General features: G+C 49.3%; 1 protein-coding gene across 2 annotated transcripts in view; it reads left to right on the top strand.

The window, feature by feature from the left end:
* Positions 1-21,793, top strand: part of LOC135038279 (arf-GAP with SH3 domain, ANK repeat and PH domain-containing protein 3-like) — a 141,510-nt gene that overhangs the window by 5,240 nt on the left and 114,477 nt on the right. For both annotated transcript variants that reach the window (XM_063954637.1, XM_063954636.1), the window contains exons 6-10: positions 19,146-19,242; positions 19,373-19,458; positions 19,675-19,750; positions 19,852-19,938; positions 20,137-20,240. In XM_063954637.1, coding sequence (XP_063810707.1) covers positions 19,146-19,242; positions 19,373-19,458; positions 19,675-19,750; positions 19,852-19,938; positions 20,137-20,240 — 450 coding nt within the window. The remainder of the gene's footprint in view (positions 1-19,145; positions 19,243-19,372; positions 19,459-19,674; positions 19,751-19,851; positions 19,939-20,136; positions 20,241-21,793) is intronic.

Here is a 21,793-nt window from a genome sequence, read left to right as displayed (position 1 = left end):
ATGTGGTGTGTGGTGTGCGCACACGCAGCGGCCGCACTGCACATGTGTACACAGTGAGATGCAAAAGCATCTCACTGCTGCGATCACCTCTGCCTGATTGACAGGCAGAGGCGGGTGCGGTGCGGGATGGGGAGTGCCAGTGGCTTTAGAATGCCGTTAGTGGGGGAGGGGGGTCTGGACAACGCAGGCGTGTCCGGACCGTTGCTGGGGTGGGCCGTGGCGGTTGTGTGACGTCACACGCAGCTGCTGCGATTCAAAACATGGGGTCTGCCCAGAAGGGGGTGGGGGGGAGTAGGGCTTGACATTGCGGGGTGGACTAGCCCTGTGCTGGGCGTCCCCCCACATGTCAGAGATTCTGATCGTAGATGTGCTAAATTTAGCACATCTACGATCAGCTCTGAATCGGGCCCAATATCTGATGGAATTGTTAATTTTTTATAACAAGTGTTACTTCAATATTACATATTTTGGAGTATTGTTTAAGACCTCTAAATATTAATTTCATTGTATGATCCTTTGATCAGAGCATAGAAAGGGGCAATGGTTCAGAATGCATTGTGAAGAAAACTAAAAAGACAATACAGCCAAACCTAGTTGTAATGTGCTAGTCAAGGCATGTGACTGTATTGCTTTGGCTGTGATCTAAGTGCAGCTTTGGCTGTAGAATGTATAGTGTATAGATTACTGTAAAATCACTGCTGTGAACTATAGTTTAAATGTGCATAAAAAAAGTGTTTTTAAAAGATGTAACCATTACCAATTTATTTTTTTAAATAAACAAATTTGACAGTGTATGTCTATTTGAGGTATATAGGTGTCATACTCAGCTGTTTTGATGCCTTCTTAAAGGTACAATCCAGTGTAAGATTTGGGTATAAAAAAGCTATATAGAAGTCCTGTTTGTAGGAAACAGTGTAACAATCTAGAATGGGTTCTACTTTTCTCTAACGTCCTAAGTGGATGCTGGGGACTCCGTAAGGACCATGGGGATTAGCGGCTCCGCAGGAGACTGGGCACAACTATAAAGAAAGCTTTTAGACTACTGGTGTGCACTGGCTCCTCCCACTAAGACCCTCCTCCAGACCTCAGTTAGATTCTTGTGCCCGGCTGAGCTGGATGCACACTAGGGGCTCTCCTGAGCACCTAGAAAGAAAGTATATTTAGGTTTTTTATTTTCAGTGAGATCTGCTGGCAACAGACTCACTGCAGCGAGGGACTAAGGGGAGAAGAAGCGAACCTACCTAACAGGTGGTAGTTTGGGCTTCTTAGGCTACTGGACACCATTAGCTCCAGAGGGATCGACCGCAGGACCCGACCTTGGTGTTCGTTCCCGGAGCCGCGCCGCCGTCCCCCTTACAGAGCCAGAAGCACGAAGAAGGTCCGGAAAATCGGCGGCAGAAGACTTCGGTCTTCACCAAGGTAGCGCACAGCACTGCAGCTGTGCGCCATTGCTCCTCATGTACACCTCACACTTCGGTCACTGATGGGTGCAGGGCGCTGGGGGAGGGGGGGGGGGGGCGCCCTGAGGGCAATAAATAACACCTTGGCTGGCAAAATATACATCATATATAGTCCCAGAGGCTATATAGATGTAAAATTACCCCTGCCAGTATTACAGAAAAAGCGGGAGAAAGTCCGCCGAAAAGGGGGCGGGGCTTCTCCCTCAGCACACTGGCGCCATTTTTCCCTCACAGTTCCGCTGGAAGGAAGCTCCCTGGCTCTCCCCTGCAGTCTAAGAATACTACAGAAGGGTAAAAAAGAGAGGGGGGGCACTAAATGTAGGCGCAGTATAGAGTTATATATATATATATGTAATATATATAAAAAAGCAGCTATAGGGAAAACACTCATTGATAGTGGGATCCCAGTGTTATATAGCGCTCTGGTGTGTGCTGGCATACTCTCTCTCTGTCTCCCCAAAGGGCTTTGTGGGGTCCTGTCCTCTGTCAGAGCATTCCCTGTGTGTTTGCGGTGTGTAGGTACGGCTGTGTCGACATGTTTGATGAGGAGGCTTATGTGGAGGCGGAGCAGATGCTTGTAAATGTGATGTCACCCCCTGCGGGGTCGACACCTGAGTGGATGGTGCTGTGGAAGGAATTACGTGATAGTGTCGACTCCTTACATAAAAGGTTTGACGACATACCTAATGTGGGACAGCCGGCTTCTCAGCCTGTGCCTGCCCAGGCATCTCAAAAACCATCAGGGGCTCTAAAACGCCCGCTACCTCAGATGGTTGACACAGATGTCGACACGGATACTGACTCCAGTGTCGACGACGAAGAGACTAATGTAACTTCCAGTAGGGCCACACGTTACATGATTGAGGCAATGAAAAATGTGTTGCACCCCTAGGGTGGATAAAGCGCTCACACGCTTGTCAAAGAAGGTGGCACTACCGTCTCCGGATACGGCCGCCCTGAAGGAATCTGCTGATAGAAAGCAGGAGGCTATCCTGAAATCTATATATACACACACAGGTGTGATACTGAGACCGGCTATAGCTTCAGCCTGGATGTGCAGCGCTGCTGCTGCGTGGTCAGATTCCCTGTCAGAAAATATAGATACCCTAGACAGGGACACTATTTTGCTAAACGTAGAGCATATAAAAGACGCACTTTTATACATGAGGGATGCACAGAGGGATATTTGCCGGCTGGCATCCAAAATTAGTGCAATGTCCATTTCTGCCAGGAGAGGGTTATGAACTCGGCAGTGGACAGGTGATGCAGATTCCAAACGACACATGGAAGTTCTGCCTTATAAGGGTGAGAAATTGTTCGGGGATGGTCTCTCGGACCTCGTTTCCACAGCAACAGCTGGGAAGTCTACATTTTTACTTCATGTTCCCTCACAACCAAAGAAAGCACCGTATTATCAGGTACAGTCCTTTCGGCCCAATAGGGGCAAGCGGGTTAAAGGCGCGTCCTTTCTGCCCAGAGGCAGAGGTAGAGGGAAAAAGCTGCAGCGTACAGCCAGTTCCCAGGAGCAAAAGTCCTCCCCCGCTTCCTCTAAGTCCACAGCATGACGCTGGGGCTCCAGAGGCGGAGCCAGGTACGGTGGGGGCCCGTCTCAAAAATTTCAGCAATCAGTGGGCTCGCTCACGGGTGGATCCCTGGATCCTTCAAGTAGTATCTCAGGGGTACAGACTGGAATTCGAGACGTCTCCCCCCCGCCGTTTCCTCAAATCTGCCTTGCCAACCACTCCCTCAGGCAGGGAGGCAGTGTTACAGGCAATTCAAAAGCTGTATTCACAACAAGTGATAGTAAAGGTGCCCCTACTTCAACAAGGAAGGGGTTACTATTCCACAATGTTTGTGGTACCGAAACCGGACGGTTCGGTGAGACCCATTTTAAATTTGAAATCCTTGAACACATATATAAAAAAATTCAAGTTCAAGATGGAATCGCTCAGGGCGGTTATTGCAAGCCTGGACGAGGGAGATTACATGGTATCGCTGGACATCAAGGATGCTTACCTACATGTCCCCATTTACCATCCTCACCAGGAGTACCTCAGGTTTGTGGTACAAGGTTGTCATTACCAATTCCAGACGTTGCCGTTCGGTCTCTCCACGGCTCCGAGGGTCTTTACCAAGGTAATGGCGGAAATGATGATACTCCTTCGAAGGAAGGGAGTTTTAATTATCCAGTACTTGGACGATCTCCTGATAAAGGCGAGGTCCAGAGAGCAGTTGTTGGTAGGGGTAGCACTATCTCGGGAAGTGCTACAACAGCACGGCTGGATTCTAAACATTCCAAAGTCACAGCTGGTCCCTACGACACGCCTGCTGTTCCTAGGGATGGTTCTGGATACAGAACAGAGAAAAGTGTTCCTCCCGGAGGAAAAGGCCAAGGAGCTGTCATCTCTAGTCAAAGGCCTCTTAAAACCAAAACAGGTGTCGGTGCATCATTGCACGCGGATCCTGGGAAAAATGGTAGCTTCCTACGAAGCGATTCCATTCGGCAGGTTTCATGCAAGAACCTTTCAGTGGGATCTGTTGGACAAGTGGTCCGGATCGCATCTTCAGATGCATCGTCTGATAACCCTGTCTCCGAGGACAAGGGTGTCTCTGCTGTGGTGGCTGCAGAGTGCTCATCTTCAAGAGGGCCGCAGATTCGGCATACAGGACTGGGTCCTGGTGACCACGGATGCCAGCCTTCGAGGCTGGGGAGCAGTCACACAGGGAAGAAACTTCCAAGGACTATGGTCAAGTCAGGAGACTTCCCTGCACATAAATATTCTGGAACTAAGGCAAAACCCCTGCTTCAAAACCAGCCGGTACTGATCCAGTCAGACAACATCACGACGGTCGCCCATGTAAATCGACAGGGCGGCACGAGAAGCAGGACGGCGATGGCAGAAGCCACAAGGATTCTCCGATGGACGGAAAATCACGTGTTAGCACTGTCAGCAGTGTTCATTCCGGGAGTGGACAACTGGGAAGCAGACTTCCTCAGCAGGCACGACCTCCACCCGGGAGAGTGGGGACTTCATCCAGAAGTCTTTCAAATGATTGTAAACCAGTGGGAAAAACCACAGGTGGACATGATGGCGTCCCGCCTAAACAAAAAGCTAGAAAAATATTGCGCCAGGTCGAGAGACCCGCAGGCGATAGCTGTGGACGCTCTGGTAACACCGTGGGTGTACTGATCGGTTTATGTGTTCCCTCCTCTTCCTCTCATACCAAAGGTACTGAGGATAATAAGGAGAAGAGGAGTAAGAACTATACTCATTGTTCCGGATTGGCCAAGAAGAGCGTGGTATCCGGAACTTCAAGAAATGATGTCAGAGGGCCCATGGCCTCTACCGCTCAGACAGGACCTGCTGCAGCAGGGGCCCTGTCTGTTCCAAGACTTACCGCGGCTGCGTTTGACGGCATGGCGGTTGAACACCGGATCCTGAAGGAAAAGGGCATTCCGGAGGAAGTCATTCCTACGCTGATAAAAGCTAGGAAAGAAGTAATCGCAAACCATTATCACCGCATATGGCGATAATATGTTGCGTGGTGTGAGGCCAGGAAGGCCCCAACGGAAGAATTTCAGCTGGGCCGGTTCCTGCACTTCCTACAGTCAGGGGTGACTATGGGCCTTAAATTGGGTTCCATTAAGGTCCAGATTTCGGCTCTATCGATTTTCTTCCAGAGAGAATTGGCTTCACTACCTGAAGTTCAGACTTTTGTTAAGGGAGTGCTGCATATTCAGCCCCCTTTTGTGCCTCCAGTGGCACCTTGGGATCTCAACGTGGTGTTGGATTTCCTAAAGTCACATTGGTTTGAGCCACTGAAAACCGTGGATTTGAAATATCTCACGTGGAAAGTGGTCATGTTGTTGGCCTTGGCTTCGGCCAGGCGTGTTTCAGAATTGGCAGCTTTGTCATGTAAAAGCCCTTATCTGATTTTCCATATGGATAGGGCAGAATTGAGGACTCGTCCCCAGTTTCTCCCCAAAGTGGTATCAGCTTTTCATCTGAACCAACCTATCGTGGTGCCTGCGGCTACAAATGACTTGGAGGCTTCCAAGTTGTTGGATGTAGTCCGGGCCCTAAAAATTTATTTTTCCAGGACAGCTGGAGTCAGGAAGACTGTCTCGCTCTTTATCCTGTATGCGCCCAACAAGTTGGGTGCACCTGCTTCTAAGCAGACTATTGCTCGCTGGATCTGTAGTACGATTCAGCTTGCACATTCTGCGGCTGGACTGCCGCATCCTAAATCAGTGAAAGCCCATTCCATGAGGAAAGTGGGCTCTTCTTGGGCGGCTGCCCGAGGGGTCTCGGCTCTTCCACTTTGCCGAGCTGCTACTTGGTCAGGGGCAAACACGTTTGCAAAATTCTACAAATTTGATACCCTGGCTGAGGAGGACCTTGAGTTCTCTCATTCGGTGCTGCAGAGTCATCCGCACTCTCCCGCCCGTTTGGGAGCTTTGGTATAATCCCCATGGTCCTTACGGAGTCCACAGCATCCACTTAGGACGTTAGAGAAAATAAGAATTTACTCACCGGTAATTCTATTTCTCATAGTCCGTAGTGGATGCTGGGCGCCCATCCCAAGTGCGGATTGTCTGCAATACTTGTATATAGTTATTGCTTAACTAAAGGGTTATTGTTGAGCTATCTGTTGAGAGGCTCAGTTGTTATCATGCTGTTAACTGGGTATTGTATCACGAGTTATACGGTGTGATTGGTGTGGCTGGTATGAGTCTTACCCGGGATTCAAAATCCTTCCTAATTGTGTCAGCTCTTCCGGGCACAGTATCCTAACTGAGGTCTGGAGGAGGGTCTTAGTGGGAGGAGCCAGTGCACACCAGTAGTCTAAAAGCTTTCTTTATAGTTGTGCCCAGTCTCCTGCGGAGCCGCTAATCCCCATGGTCCTTACGGAGTCCCCAGCATCCACTACGGACTATGAGAAATAGAATTACCGGTGAGTAAATTCTTCTTTTACATTGCTGCACTAGTTCTGAGAGGGTACAGTACAGCAGCCCTGGTGGCAGAGCTTTGTATAAATGCTACAGTTGTAGGGTGTAACTTTTGCTTTCTGCTGCGAGGTACACTGGGCTCCACAAGGAAAGACATAGGGGTGTAGAGTAGGATCTTGATCCGAGGCACCAACAGGCTGAAAAGCTTTGACTGTTCCCAGAATGCATAGCACCACCTCCTCTATAACACCGCCTCCCTGCACAGGAGCTCAGTTTTGTAGTTGGTGCCGCAGATAGCAGGCACATAACAGAGGGGCTGCGCTGGGCAGCCCTGAGAAGAGCTTTTTAGAAGAAAAGTGAAGACTTCAAGGGCAGCAGCAGTGTGTATATGTCTTTTGACATTCACTGCTGCGGCTCCATCTCTCCCCAGCGGCGCTGTACACTCCGGAGCCCTGGTTGCCGGGTAACTACAGCAGGAGGCTCCGGTTTTCTTCCATGGTCAGGCACACACGACGGGGGCTCTCCGGGATCGCGTGGCCGCGCTTCGGGAGGTGGTGAGTGGGTCCCGCTTGCGGGACCCGTGCTTTATCGCGATCCGGCGCGGTCAGTGGGAGGCGGGCCGCGCGCGCTGGTGGTGGACACTGTGGCAGTACAGGCGATCCCACTAGCTCACCAGGGCATGGGTGCAGGTCAGGTTTTCTCTTAAAACCATTTTAATAGTAGCCCACAGTACCCGGTGGTTTTGCCAGCAGGGGGATAAGGCTTAGACCTGGAGCCCCTCCCCCAGCCCCAGGGTGCCATTTCCCGCAAATGTTCCCGCCCTGGAGCTGCATATCTGTCTCTTTCTCACTCCCTGTCAGTGTCTGGGCGCTATTTCTCTCAGCTACACTGTTCCTGGGACTGCTTGGGCAAATCCTCCTGTGTAAAGCCGCCTGGTTGACAGCGCTGTGACTTTACATGACACATAAGTATTCTACCTGTCACTTAGTGTTAGTTAAGAAAGAGTGCATTTAGTCAGGGGTTTCTAGTACAATTACCCTGTGATATACATCCAGTTCTTACTGTGCAGTGTTATATCTATTGACTACATAGCTATATATGCTGGTCCAGTGCAGTATTATTGTTAGTAATAACCTCTGCATTGTACAACTGTGACTATGGCCCTCATTCCGAGTCGTTCGCTCGGTAATTTTCATCGCATCGCAGTGAAATTCCGCTTAGTACGCATGCGCAATAATCGCACTGCGACTGCGCCAAGTAATTTTACCATGAAGATAGTATTTTTACTCACGGCTTTTTCTTCGCTCCGGCGAACGTAGTGTGATTGACAGGAAATGGGTGTTACTGGGCGGAAACACGGCGTTTTAGGGGCGTGTGGATAAAAACGCTACCGTTTCCGGAAAAAACGCAGGAGTGGCCGGAGAAACGGGGGAGTGTCTGGGCGAGCGCTGGGTGTGTTTGTGACGTCAAACCAGGAACGACAAGCACTGAACTGATCGCAGATACCGAGTAAGTCTGAAGCTACTCTGAAACTGCTAAGTAGTTTGTAATCGCAATATTGCGAATACATCGGTCGCAATTTTAAGAAGCTAAGATACACTCCCAGTAGGCGTAGGCTTAGCGTGAGCAACTCTGCTAAATTCGCCTTGCGAGCGATCAACTCGGAATGAGGGCCTATATGTGTGTGCATTAGCTTGCTGAGTAGTTTCCATTCGTGTCTCTCAGTCAACTTGCTATCCCTATATTCTATAACCTGAGGGGGCTTGGTGCGTCAGGTTTTATAATAATATAGGATATTCACAATACTCTGATACGTATTTTCCTTTGTGATTTAGTCGCCATATCTCTCCTGTATCCTGCTTGTGCTGACTACACTGCGCAGGGGTTTGGGTAAGAGGTATTGGGCTGCTGCCAATTGTATTGTGTTACCTGATACTGCAAGTTATATCATGTCTGCTTCTGAAGGTAACGGTTCTGGGGCTGAACACACTGCCGGTGTTGCTGAAGCCACATATCCATATGAGGAGAATATAGCAGCTGTGGGCTCTGGTTCTGGGGAGCTCCTTGCCCCCCAGTGGGACTGTGGCAACGGAGGTCCATAATGACCCACCGTGGGCTGCTTTTTCCACGCTTCTATATACGCTAGTTAATAAACTAACACCCCCTATGGGACCCCCTATGCCAGTGCAACCGTATGTGGTCCCTACAGCTAAACCACCGCGGGTGGACGATTTATCTGCTCAATTGAAGAAGTTGAACCAGTCCCTGACTACTAAAAAGTCTGACCCTCGCTCGCCTAAGTCCAAGTGGTCCTCTAAGTGAGCTCTTATCTCCTCACAATCCACTGCTGTCACTGAAACCTCGTCTGATGAAGATGGCACTTACACTGACCCCACAGATTCTGACTCGGATACTGCTGATGGAGAGGGTAGTTCACATGTGGATGTTTCTGATCTTGTGGAGGCTATTAAATTAATTTTACAGATTACGAATGATCCCGAGCCATCCGTCCCTCCTAAGAAACTAGATAGGTTCAAGTGTCAGAAGGTGGTTTTAACAAGTTTTACCTCACTCTGACCACCTAGTGGATATACGTCAGGAACCCTGGGGAAACCCGGGTAAGAAGTTTGTGCCTCAAAAGAAGATGCTGACTTGCTATCCCCTCGCGCCAGAGCTGTCTAAAAATTGGGAAACGCCTCCTCCAGTAGACTCACATGTGGCTAGGATGGGGGTTTCCTCAGCTCTACCTGTCACTACCGTTACGTCTCTAAAAGAGCCTACGGATAAACGTGTGGAGCGTTGTGTAAAAGCTATTTACACCCTCACGGGTGCTGCACAAAGGCCCACTATTGCAGCAACATGGGCTGCAGAGGCTATCGAAGCATGGGCCTTGGAGTTAGAAGCTGAAATCTTTTCTGACCATGCTAGACAATGCTTGTCGTATATTGTCACAGCTTCTCGCTATATTAAAGAGGCGGCTTCTGATGCTGGTATCCTAGCAGCCAAGGCCTCTACTACATCAGTCCTGGCTCGCCGGATATTGTGGCTGAGATCCTGGTCTGTGGATCTGGACTCTAGAAAAACCCTGGAGGTACTCCCTTTCAAGGGAGATATTCTGTTTGGGGAGGACTTAAATAAGAGAGTGGCTGACTTGGCTACTGCCAAAACTGCCTGTCTGCCAAGTACCGCTCCTTCTGTGTCGAAGGCTAAAGGTACTTCCTTTCGCCCCTTTCGTCCTTCAGGTAAAGCAAAAGGTCAGGCGTACAACAAGCAGGCCCGCACTTCCAAACCTGGTAAGCCGAAGCCCAAAAGAGCCTGGGCCGCCCGTCAGCCAGCTTCCAGAACCGATAAGCCTGCCGCATGACTGGGCGGGCCTCCCCCTGGGGGATCCCAGGGTGGGGGGCCGGCTTCTAGGGTATACCCCGGAATGGTTGAAGACCACTTCAGATGTCTGGGTACGGGAAGTCGTCACTCGAGGTTACGCCATAGACTTCAAAAACCGACCCATTCATCGATTTTGCCGGACCGACGTCCCGTTGGACCAGACAAAGGCAAACACTCTACATTCGGTGGTACAGACCCTCCGTATGGAAACCCTTCGCTCTATAGTTCTGGCCTTGGAACCTGGGGACTACATGGTCTCCCTGGACATACAGGATGCTTACCTGCATATTCCTATAGCAGCATCACATCAGCAATACCTGAGGTTTGCGATTGGCAACCTCCATTACCAGTATTGGGCGTTACCTTTTGGTTTAACTACGGTTCTGCGATTCTTCATCAAAGTTATGGCGGTGGTGCTCCGCCGTCAAGGGGTCAGGATACTGCCACATCTGGATGACTTGGTAATCCTGGCAAATTCCCCAGACCTTCTCCTACATCATCGGGATATGACTGTCCAGTTTATACAAGCCCACGGGTGGCTCATCAACTGGAAGAAGTCCTCCCTGGTCCCTGCTCAGAGCATGGTGCACCTGGGAGCGCTATTGGACACACACAACCAGAGGTTGTTCTTGTCTCGGGAGAAAGTCCTGAAGCTTCAGGACAGGATTCGTTGCTTCCTTTCTCTTCCGCAAGTGTCGATACATTCGGCAATGCAGGTGCTGGGCTTCATGGTATCAGCATTCGACATGGTGGAGTATACTCAATTCCATTCTCGCCCCCTCCAGAAGCTGGTTCTAGCCAAGTGGGTGTTAGGATCTCCTGCTCTGTGCTGCCACGTCGCCATGGCAACCGGGAGGCAAGTGTTAGCGAAGTAACCTGAGCGCAGCTGATACTCCGGTCCGGGTTTTTACTGTGTAGTGGTTACAGGCTTTGTGCACGGCAGGGAATCCGGCGCTGGTTTTGTGCTCACAGTCTGTGAGGTCTGAGTGGGGCGTGGACAGCACCTGCTATATAAACCATCCTCTCAGGCTAGGCAAATGCTGCTGAATCTTTGTTTGTTAGTCAGTTCCAGAGAGTTAGCTAGTACTGTGTGACTTTGTATTTACTTGTTGCTTACTGCGAATAGGCCTTGGGATTCGGTACTTCATTCTGCCAATCCGGACCTAGCAGTAAGACTGGAGTCAGTTGTTTGACCTGCTGGGGTTCTTTTGCTATTCTGTGAACCCAGCAGGTTTGCGGCTGTACTCTCAGACCTGCTTGCTTAATCCTCCCTCACTGTGCAGGGCGTCCAGGTGTCAGTTTAGTGGCAGTAAGCTGAACCTGTGCCCTGCAAGTGGGGTTTAGGATTGTGGATACTCTCCTTGTGTCTATATTTCTATCTCTGACCAAGGAGTTTATTCCCACACCAGTTGGTAACCCTTTGGGGTTTTTTCTGTTGCTCTTAGCAACATCATTTCAGGTGCTCCACATGTTAAATCACTACACCTCGCTTCATTGTCCGCTCTATTCCATCTGAGCATTCCTGACACTAGGGAGACACCCAATTCCTGAGCCTTTGGGCTTCTCCATTCACTTTGTGTTTATTAGTTATTCCATCACCTCCTGTGTATGTTATGTTATACTGTCTGTGAGTTCATTTGCTTCGCTTCCCTCTCTGTTCATACACCGGTATACTCCTGTTAGCACTGGTGTGCGTAACATATTCAGCAGCCCTACTCCTGTTGAAATTTTGTGGGAATATGGAGCATACCCCTCAAAATACTTTGCAACAGGTAGTCGATCAGGTGCAGGTCCTGACTCGACAATTTAATGAGATGTCCATTAAAATGAACACCCCGCAGGCCGCTAGCGGAGCTCCCGCAGCAGCAGCGGCAAGTTCAGGGGTTAAGGAGCCGAAAGTAAATCTCCCGGATAGTTTTTCTGGAGATCGCTCGCAGTTCTTTTGTTTCAAGGAGAGCTGTAAGCTATATTTCAGGCTTAGGCCCCAGTCTTCTGGGTCGGAGATTCAGCGGGTGGGCATGGTGATTTCCTTGCTACAAGGAGACCCACAGGTCTGGGCATATGGGTTACAGCCTGACTGTCCGTCGCTTAAAAGTGTTGATGTTTTTTTTACGGCACTGGGCATTTTGTATGATGACCCTGACAAGATGACTTCAGCCGAGGCTCAGATTACGGTTCTTAAGCAAGGGCGACGGCCAGCTGAGGTTTATAGTACGGAGTTTCGGAGGTTGGCTCATGATACCCAGTGGAATGACCCAGCCCTGAGAAACCAGTACCGAAGGGGCCTTTCTGACCAGATAAAGGACCAACTGGTACAATATCCCTCGCCTGATAGCTTAGATCAGCTCATGCAGTTATCCATCCGGGTGGATAGACGGCTGAGAGAGCGTAGGCTTGAAAGGGAGACCGCAGTTTCCTTTTTTCCCAAGGGAACCTCAGACTCTGAGGAATATTCCGAGGAGCCTATGCAGATTGGGGCTACCCGCCTCTCCTCGCGTGAGAAGACGCGGAGGAGACAGCAGGGTTTGTGTTTGTACTGTGGGAATAAAGGTCATGTTGTAGTATCATGCCCAGAAAAACCGGAAAACTTCAGGGCCTGAGGGTGATGGGAAATATCCTGTCAGGCCAGAAGTCAGAATTTCCTAAAAAGACTTTTCTCATTCCGGTGACTTTGGAGATCCTCGGTCAAACTGTCAAGACTGAGGCCTTTGTTGACAGTGGGGCCGATGGGGTTTTCATGGACCGTCAATTCGCCCTGGAACACTCTGTTCCCTCAGTACCTTTGACATCAGAGATTGAGATCTGTGGGTTAAACGGGGAACCATTGTCCCAGGGTAAAATTACCTCCTGCACCAGCCAAATTCCTTTGTTTATTGGAGCCACACACTCTGAAAAATTGCCTTTTTATGTGACTGTCTGTTCTTTTGCCCCATTGGTTTTGGGGTTACCCTGGTTAAGGGCCCATAACCCTCAATTTGACTGGGTCTCTGGGGAGATTCTTAGTTGGAGTAGTGATTGTTTCAGGAGTTGCTTGAGCCTTCCAGTCAGGCTCTCGCAGCTAAGTTTGCCAGGATTGCCAGGATGTTATGCAGATTTTGCGGATGTGTTCTCCAAAAAAGTTGTGGAGGTACTACCTCCCCATCGCCCCTATGACTGTGCCATTGATTTGTTGCCGGATGCTAAGCTTCCCAAGAGCAGGTTGTACTCCCTGTCACGTCCTGAGACTCAGGCTATGGCAGAGTACATTCAGGAGAACTTGGCTAAGGGATTTATCAGACCCTCACAGTCCCCAGTTGGGTCGGGGTTCTTCTTCGTGGGTAAAAAGGACGGTTCGTTGCGACCCTGCATCGACTTCAGGGAATTGAACCGTATCACGATTAAAAAGTAAAACTCGTACCCACTGCCTCTCATTTCGGTTTTGTTTGACCAGCTTCGTACTGCCACCATTTTTTCTAAGATTGACCTACGTGGTGCTTACAATCTAATCCGAATAAGAGAGGGGGATGAATGGAAGACTGCCTTTAATACCCACTCAGGGCATTATGAATATTTGGTGATGCCTTTTGGGCTCTCTAATGCCCGGCAGTCTTCCAGGAATTCATGAACGATGTGCTCAGGGAATATTTGGATAGATTCTTAGTTGTTTATCTAGATGACATCCTAATCTTCTCTCATTCCCTGGAGGAACATCGGAAGCATGTACGCTTAGTCCTCCAGAAACTCAGAGACCACCAGCTTGGGGCGAAGCTGGAGAAGTGCGAGTTTGAAGTCCAGCAAATCGCATTTCTAGGGTATATTATCTCCTCAGAAGGTTTCCAAATGGAGGGTTCTAAGGTACAGGCAGTCCTGGATTGGGTGCAGCCCACTAGTTTGAAGGCGCTTCAGCGTTTTCTGGGCTTTGCGAATTTTTATAGATGGTTTATCGCTGGATTTTCGTCTATAGTGGCCCCCTTGGTGGCACTCACTAAGAAAGGGGCGGATGTTGCTCACTGGTCTTGTGAGGCCAAAGCGGCCTTTGCCCGTCTCAAAAGGGCATTTGTCTCGGCCAAGGTGCTGCGACACCCAGATCCAGAGCGTCCTTTTGTGGTAGAAGTGGATGCCTCTGAGATAGGTATTGGGGCAGTGCTCTATCACATGGGGGTGTCTGATAATCGCCTTCATCCCTGTGCTTACTTTTCCCGTAAATTTTCGTCTGCCGAGATGAATTATGATGTGGGTAACCGGGAATTGTTGGCTATAAAGGATGCACTCGGGGAGTGGAGACACTGGCTTGAGGGGGCTAAGTTTGTGGTCTCAATTCTCACCGACCATAAGAATGTGGCATATTTAGAGTCAGCGAAGCGGCTCAATGCCAGGCAGGCACGATGGGCTTTGTTTTTTGCTCGCTTTAATTTTTTGATAACATATCGCCCTGGGTCAAAAAACATCAAGGCTGATGCGCTCTCGCAGAGTTTTGCTCCAGTTCAAGAGACCACCGAGGAGCCATTGCCCATTGTGTCCCCATCATGTATTAAAGTGGGCATTACCCAGGACCTCTTGTCATTAGTCCTTAGAGCACAGGAGCAGGCTCCTCCAGACCTTCCGGTACGTCTCTTATTTGTGCCTCCTAGGTTAAGACAGCGAGTGTTCCTGGAATTCCATGCCAAGAGGTCGGCAGGGCATCCGGGTATTGCCAGAACTCGGGAGTTGCTGTCTAGGGCGGTGTGGTGGCCCTCGGTGGCTAGGGATGTGGATCAGTGGGTTCGGGCATGGGACGTTTGTGCCCGAAATAAAACTCCTAGAGGGGTTCCTGTCGGCCCATTACATCCACTCTCTATTCCGTCTAAGCCATGGACCCACATTTCCATGGATTTTGTGGTGGACTTGCCCAAATCCTCGGGGATGACAGCCATTTGGGTTGTCGTTGACAGGTTTTCGAAGATGGCGCATTTCGTTCCACTGGTTGGGTTGCCATCGGCCAGACGCCTGTCTGAGTTATTTATGCAGCATGTTGTGCGCCTCCACGGGTTGCCACTTGATGTGGTCTCTGACCGTGGATCCCAGTTTGTGGCCAAATTCTGGAGGGCATTTTGTTCTGATCTCCAGATTTCTGTGAGCTTGTCGTCAGGCTACCATCCACAGTCTAATGGGCAGACTGAGAGGGTGAACCAGTCCTTGGAGCAGTTCCTCAGGTGTTATGTCTCCAAGTGTCATACTGACTGGGTTGCTCATCTGTCCATGGCGGAGTTTGCCTATAACAACGCGGCTCACTCTGCTACAGGGATCTCTCCCTTCCTTTGTGTGTATGGGCATCATCCTAAGGCCAATTCTTTTGACCCCCTGGATTCCACGCCTGGTGGTTCCTCTGTTGTTTCGGTCCTTAGGGGTATTTGGAGGAAAGTGAAGAAAGCCCTTGTGTCTGTGTCATTAGTGACCAAAAGGGTTTTTGATAAGCGTAGAAGACCCTGCAGCTTCAAATTAGGGGGCTTCGTCTGGTTATCCACCAAGAATTTGAAGTTGAGACAGCCATCTCATAAGTTAGGCCCCCGGTTCATCGGCCCTTATAAGATCACCAGGGTTATCAATCCAGTGGCATTTCAGTTAGATCTGCCCCGTTCATTGGGTATCAATAAAACATTTCATTGTTCCCTTTTAAAACTGGCGGTTAGTAATCCTTCTTCCAGTGGAAGACCTTCTCCTCTTCTGATACGGGGTCAGAGGGAGTTTGTGGTTGAAAGGGTTCTTGACTCCAAGATGGTTCGGGGTCGGCTGTCATTTTTGGTGCACTGGAAGGGGTATGGCCCGGAGGAGCGGTCGTGGGTGCGCAGTTGTGATCTTCATGCCCCCAGACTGATACGCTCTTTCTTCTCGCAGTTCCCAGATAAACCCGGTGGTAGGGGTTCTTTGACCCCTCGTCAGAGGGGGGGTACTGTTAGGATCTCTTGCTCTGTGCTGCCACGTCGCCATGGCAACCGGGAGGCAAGTGTTAGCGAAGTAACCTGAGCGCAGCTGATACTCCGGTCCGGGTTTTTACTGTGTAGTGGTTACAGGCTCTGTGCACGGCAGGGAATCCGGCGCTGGTTTTGTGCTCACAGTCTGTGAGGTCTGAGTGGGGCGTGGACAGCACCTGCTATATAAACCATCCTCTCAGGCTAGGCAAATGCTGCTGAATCTTTGTTTGTTAGTCAGGTCCAGAGAGTTAGCTAGTACTGTGTGACTTTGTATTTACTTGTTGCTTACTGCGAATAGGCCTTGGGATTCGGTACTTCATTCTGCCAATCCGGACCTAGCAGTAAGACTGGAGTCAGTTGTTTGACCTGCTGGGGTTCTTTTGCTATTCTGTGAACCCAGCAGGTTTGCGGCTGTATTCTCAGACCTGCTTGCTTAATCCTCCCTCACTGTGCAGGGCGTCCAGGTGTCAGTTTAGTGGCATTAAGCTGAACTTGTGCCCTGCAAGTGGGGGTTAGGATTGTGGATACTCTCCTTGTGTCTATATTTCTATCTCTGACCAAGGAGTTTATTCCCACACCCGTTGGTAACCCTTTGGGGTTTTTTCTGTTGCTCTTAGCAACATCATTTCAGGTGCTCCACATGTTAAATCACTACACCTCGCTTCATTGTCCGCTCTATTCCATCTGAGCATTCCTGACACAAGGGAGACACCCAATTCCTGAGCCTTTGGGCTTCTCCGTTCACTTTGTGTTTATTAGTTATTCCATCACCTCCTGTGTATGTTATGTTATACTGTCTGTGAGTTCATTTGCTTCGCTTCCCTCTCTGTTCATACACCGGTATACTCCTGTTAGCACTGGTGTGCGTAACAGTGGGACGTTCTGCCTCACCGGATCAGGTCTCACATGATCTCATTGACTCCGGAGGTCCATCTGTCGCTGCTCTGGTGGCTCCAGGACCGACAACTGTGCAGGGGCCATCCATTCTGGATATCCAACTGGGTCCTGTTGACGACAGATGCTAGTCTAAGAGGTTGGGGCGCGGTGCTGGAGCAACACTCCCTTCAGGGTCGGTGGACCAAGGAGGAATCTCTCCTCTCGATCAACATTCTGGAATTGCGGGCGGTCGTCAATGCGTTGAACCTGGCCCAGCATTTAATTCAGATTTATCCTGTTCAAGTACAGTTGGACAACGCCACCACAGTGGCTTACATAAATCATCAAGGCGGTACTCGAAGCCGCTTGGCAATGAAGGAAGTCTCACGGATTCTTCAATGGGCGGAACGCCATCTACCGGCCATATCGGCAATATTCATTCCAGGAGTCCTGAATTGGGAAGCGGACTTTCTCAGTCGTCAGGACGTGCATGCCGGCGAGTGGGGCCTCCATCCAGAAGTGTTTCAACTCCTAGTGGAAAAGTGGGTCCTTCCAGATGTAGATCTGATGGCGTCTTGACACAATCACAAGGTTCCGGTCTTCGGAGCAAGGACAAGGGATCCTCAAGCAGCATTCATGGATGCGCTGGTGGTGCCGTGGAGGTTTCGGCTGCCGTACGTGTTCCCTCCGGTGTCACTCCTGCCCAGGGTAATTCGGACGTTCAAGCAAGAAAAAGGAAATCTGCTTCTCATAGCTCCAGCGTGGCCCAGACGGCACTGGTTCTCAGACCTGCAAGGCCTATCGTAAGAGCGTCCAATTCTACTTCCACAACGCCCAGACCTCCTCGTTCAGGGCCCCTGTGTCTACCAGGACCTAGCCCGGCTGTCTTTGACGGCGTGGCTCTTGAAGCTTCCGTCTTAAGGGCTAAAGGGTTTTCTGAGGCGGTCATTCAAACTATGTTGCGGGCCCGGAAACTGGCTTCGGCTCGGATTTGCTATAGGGTCTGGCATTCTTACTTTGTTTGGTGCGCATCTAACGATTATGACGCTTCCAAGTTTAGTATAGCCAAGTTGTTGGCTTTTCTTCAGCAGGGCCTGCGTCTGGCCTCCCTCAAGGTTCAAATATCTGCCTTGTCGGTGTGGTTTCAGAGAAAAATTGCGACCTTACCTGATGTGCATACCTTTACTCAGGGTGTGTTGCGTATCCAACCTCCCTATGTCCCGCCTGTGGCTCCTTGGGACTTGTCGGTGGTTTTGGAGGTGCTACAAGAGTCTCCGTTTGAACCTCTTGGTTCAGCTGATCTTAAGTGGCTTTCCCTTAAGGTGGTGATTCTGCTGGCTATTGCTTCAGCTAGAAGAGTGTCGGATTTGGGTGCCTTGTCCTGTAGTTCCCCATATCTGATATTTCACCGTGACCGGGCGGTTCTTAGGACTCGTCCCGGATATTTACCTAAGGTGGTTTCTTCGTTCCACCTTAACCAGGAGATTGTGGATCCGGCACTTGTTTCTCCTGATCTGTCTCCCAAAGAGCGGTCTTTGGATGTGGTGCGGGCTCTCCATATCTATGTGAAGAGAACTGCTTCTATTAGGAAATCTGATTCTCTCTTTGTGCTGTTTGGATTTCACAAACGGGTCTGGCCTGCTCACAAGCAAACTTTGGCCAGGTGGATTAGAATGGTGATTGCACATGCTTATATGAGGGCTGGTCTCTCAGCTCCTGCTCACATTACGGCCCATTCTACTCGGTCTGTTGGACCTTCTTGGGCGGCCCGCCGTGGTGCGACCCTTGAACAATTGTGCAAGGCGGCTACGTGGTCCTCCGTGAACACGTTTATAAAGGTTCTATGCCTTCGATACTGCCGCTTCCCAGGATGCTTCCTTTGGACTCCGGGTTCTTGTGCCCGCTACAGTGCGTCCCCTCCCATAAGGCACTGCTTTAGGACATCCCCTATTTCTTTCCTTGTGGAGCCCAGTGTACCCCGCAGCAGAAAACGAGTTTTATGGTAAGAACTTACCTTTGTTAAAACTCTTTCTGCGAGGTACACTGGGCTCCACAAGGCGCCCACCCTGACGCACTTAGCTTCTTTGGGTTGGTATGGCATTAGCCGCTGACACTTCTCCTGTCGTGAGAGTGTGGTGTATGTGGCTACTAACCGTTGTCGTTTTTTTTCCTGCTACTGCATTGGGCTGGTTAACTAAAAACTGAGCTCCTGTGCAGGGAGGCGGGGTTATAGAGGAGGTGGCGCTATGCGTTCTGGGAACAGGCAAAGCTTTTCAGCCTGTTGGTGCCTCGGATCAAGATCCTACTCTACACCCCTATGTCTTTCCTTGTGGAGCCCAGTGTACCTCGCAGAAAGAGTTTTAACAAAGGTAAGTTCTTACCATAAAACTCGTTTTCTTGATTCATGTTGCTTACATATGTTATCTCTCCTCCTCCCCCACTTGCATAAAATAACCCAGCGCTGCTTGAGTGGTGGTATAAAGTAACTGTCTGGATGTGATAGGTGTCTGAGTGAGCTCTGCAGATTGTACTCCCTCCCTGCAGGACAAAGAAAGCTCGCTCAGCAGGTGCTCGTGCAGAATCTGAGAGCACTGAGGACACTGAACGGGAAAGGAAACTATTTCAGCTTCACTTGTGTGAGGTGAGTGATACAGAAAAAGACAACATAGCAATGGATGCAGATGGAGCAACTCCCCAACAAATCTATGTGTAGATTCACGAGCCTCTTTTCTGGTCTTCCATTAGTCTTTTTTATTTTGTATTTTCACCAGTACCTTCTGAAATTAGGTGAGCTGCAAGTTAAACAAGGTCCAGATTTCTTGGAGTGCCTTATAAAAGCTTTTCATGCTCAGCACAAGTAAGTATTTTACTTCTTTCACTACATTGGCCCTTGTGGCTATTATCACTTCAGTCAAAGTTACCTCTTCTTTGTGTCTCTTGCATCACCACCTCTGCACTAGTTTTGTCGTATAGGCACTCTGAGTTACCTCTTCACGTAAGCAATGTGAATATGATCGATTTTAGCCATCCTCCAAAGCACCTGTGTGACACCATCATAACCCTTGTGTCTTAGTTTTTTTCAGGATGGATTAAGAGCTACACAGAGTCTACTTCCTTTCATTGAGAAGTTATCCTCTTCCCTGCATAGCGTAAGTGCCATCCCCGTTTATATCAAGGTTTTACAGTGATTCATGTTGCCTGTGGGAGATGTCACTACATGTATTCAAATTGTTTTGTCATTGGTTTCAAGATGCATCAGACCCAAGACGAAGAGCTCAAACAACTTTCAGAATTCAGGGAGAACCTGCAAAGACAACTACAGATAGAAACTAAAGAGGTGAGAGAGCGAAGTGTCATCACTGTGATTATGACTGGATGGCTTTTTAAGACCGGTCCCCCTCCTGCCCTCAAAGAAAACAACATATATACAATATAAATGAAAAGCTTCATTTTATCTGTGAATTTGCTGCCATATTAGTAAGAATATGTTACACTGATGTGCTGCGCTAAGTTCCATCTTAACTTGTTGTCTCAGGATGGACTGAACAAAAAGGATTCTGGCTATAGTTTACACCAACATCAAGGAGATAAACAGCATGGAACGGAGAAATCTGGATTTCTATATAAGAAGAGTGAAGGGTGTGACTCATAATTGCCCTCTATATAATACTTTCATATAAACTTCCTTTATAACTATCACTGTGCAATATAGTTCATCTGTATTGCGCCTATGTATACTATAGCTATATATAACTGTTCCTTATAACTTAATTAAGTCTTCCAACTCCTTTTATCTCTGTATTGCTGTTACCTGTAAATCCTCCAATGTCGCTATATTACCTATAACCTTTCCTATTTCTCCATATTTGGCCCTAAAACTCTCCATTATTATCTCCAAACTCTCTAGTAAACTGCTTCTTATGATTCCCCCTATACCACTGTATAAATACCTATTGGAACTCCTCATATCCCTCTGTAAACATCAGCATGGGACTCCAATTTTGGGGGGAATTCAATTAGTCGCGGTAATTTGATCGGGGGGGGGGGGGTTGATTCAATTATTCCCGATAGATGTCAATATCTGGGATTTTGTTTCACCTGCCAGGAGGCACGAGAAACAAAATCCCCGATAAGTGCCATGTTTTTACGGCCTTCTCTATGTATCCTTTCTATTCCTCGTTTTAACTTCTCCACATGCCTCCTTCTACCTTTCTATAGAACAGCGCCTCCTATCTCTATAGAACTGCTTCAGCTTCTTCCTATCTTTCTATATAACCACACCACATTGTTCCTCATTAGCACCACTCCGCGATGCTCCTCGTATGTCTCCATAGAATTTCCTCACATTCCTCCTATAGCTCATTAGCACCACACCACGTTCCTACCTCTACCACTGTATAGAACAGCTTCAGTTTCCTCCTCCTATCTCTAGAACCACACCACATTCCTCCTCTTACTGTACCTCTCATTATCACCGCTCCACATTCCTACTACTATAACTCTGTAGAACTGCTTGATGGAAATCTACTAACAATACTGTGTAATGTCTTTTCTGCTGCGGGGTACACTGGGCTCCACAAGGATGGACAATGGGGTGTAGAGTAGGATCTTAATCCGAGGCACCAACAGGCTCAAAGCTTTGACTGTTCCCAGAATGCACAGCGCCGCCTCCTCTATAACCCCGCCTCCCTGCACAGGAGCTCAGTTTTGTATTTGGTGCTGCAGTAAGCAGGCACTTAACAGAGGGGATGCTCCAGGCAGCCCTAAGAAGAGCTTTTTTATGAAGAAAAATTGAAGACTTCAAGGGCAGCAGCGGTGGTAAATGTCAGAAGACATTCACTGCTGCAGCTCCAGCTCTCCCTTGCGGCGCTGTACACTCCTGAGCCCTGGTTGCCGGGTAACTACAGAAGGAGGCTCCGGTTTTCTTCACGTCATGCACACACGACGGGGGCTCTCAGGGATCGCGTGGCCGCGCTTCGGGAGGTGGTGAGTAGGTCCCGCTTGCGGGACCCGGTCTTTATCGCGATCCGGCACGGTCAGTGGGAGGCGAGCCGCGTGCGCTGGTGGTGGACACTGTGGCAGTACAGGCGATCCCACTAGATCACCAGGGTATGGGCGCAGGTCAGGTTTTCTCTCTAAGGGGGTCATTCCGAGTTGTTCGCTCGTTATTTTTTTCTCGCAACGGAGCGATT

Source organism: Pseudophryne corroboree, chromosome 2 (genome assembly GCF_028390025.1).
Source record: "Pseudophryne corroboree isolate aPseCor3 chromosome 2, aPseCor3.hap2, whole genome shotgun sequence".
Taxonomy (NCBI): domain Eukaryota; kingdom Metazoa; phylum Chordata; class Amphibia; order Anura; family Myobatrachidae; genus Pseudophryne; species Pseudophryne corroboree.
This window is presented reverse-complemented; position numbering and strand designations above follow the sequence as displayed.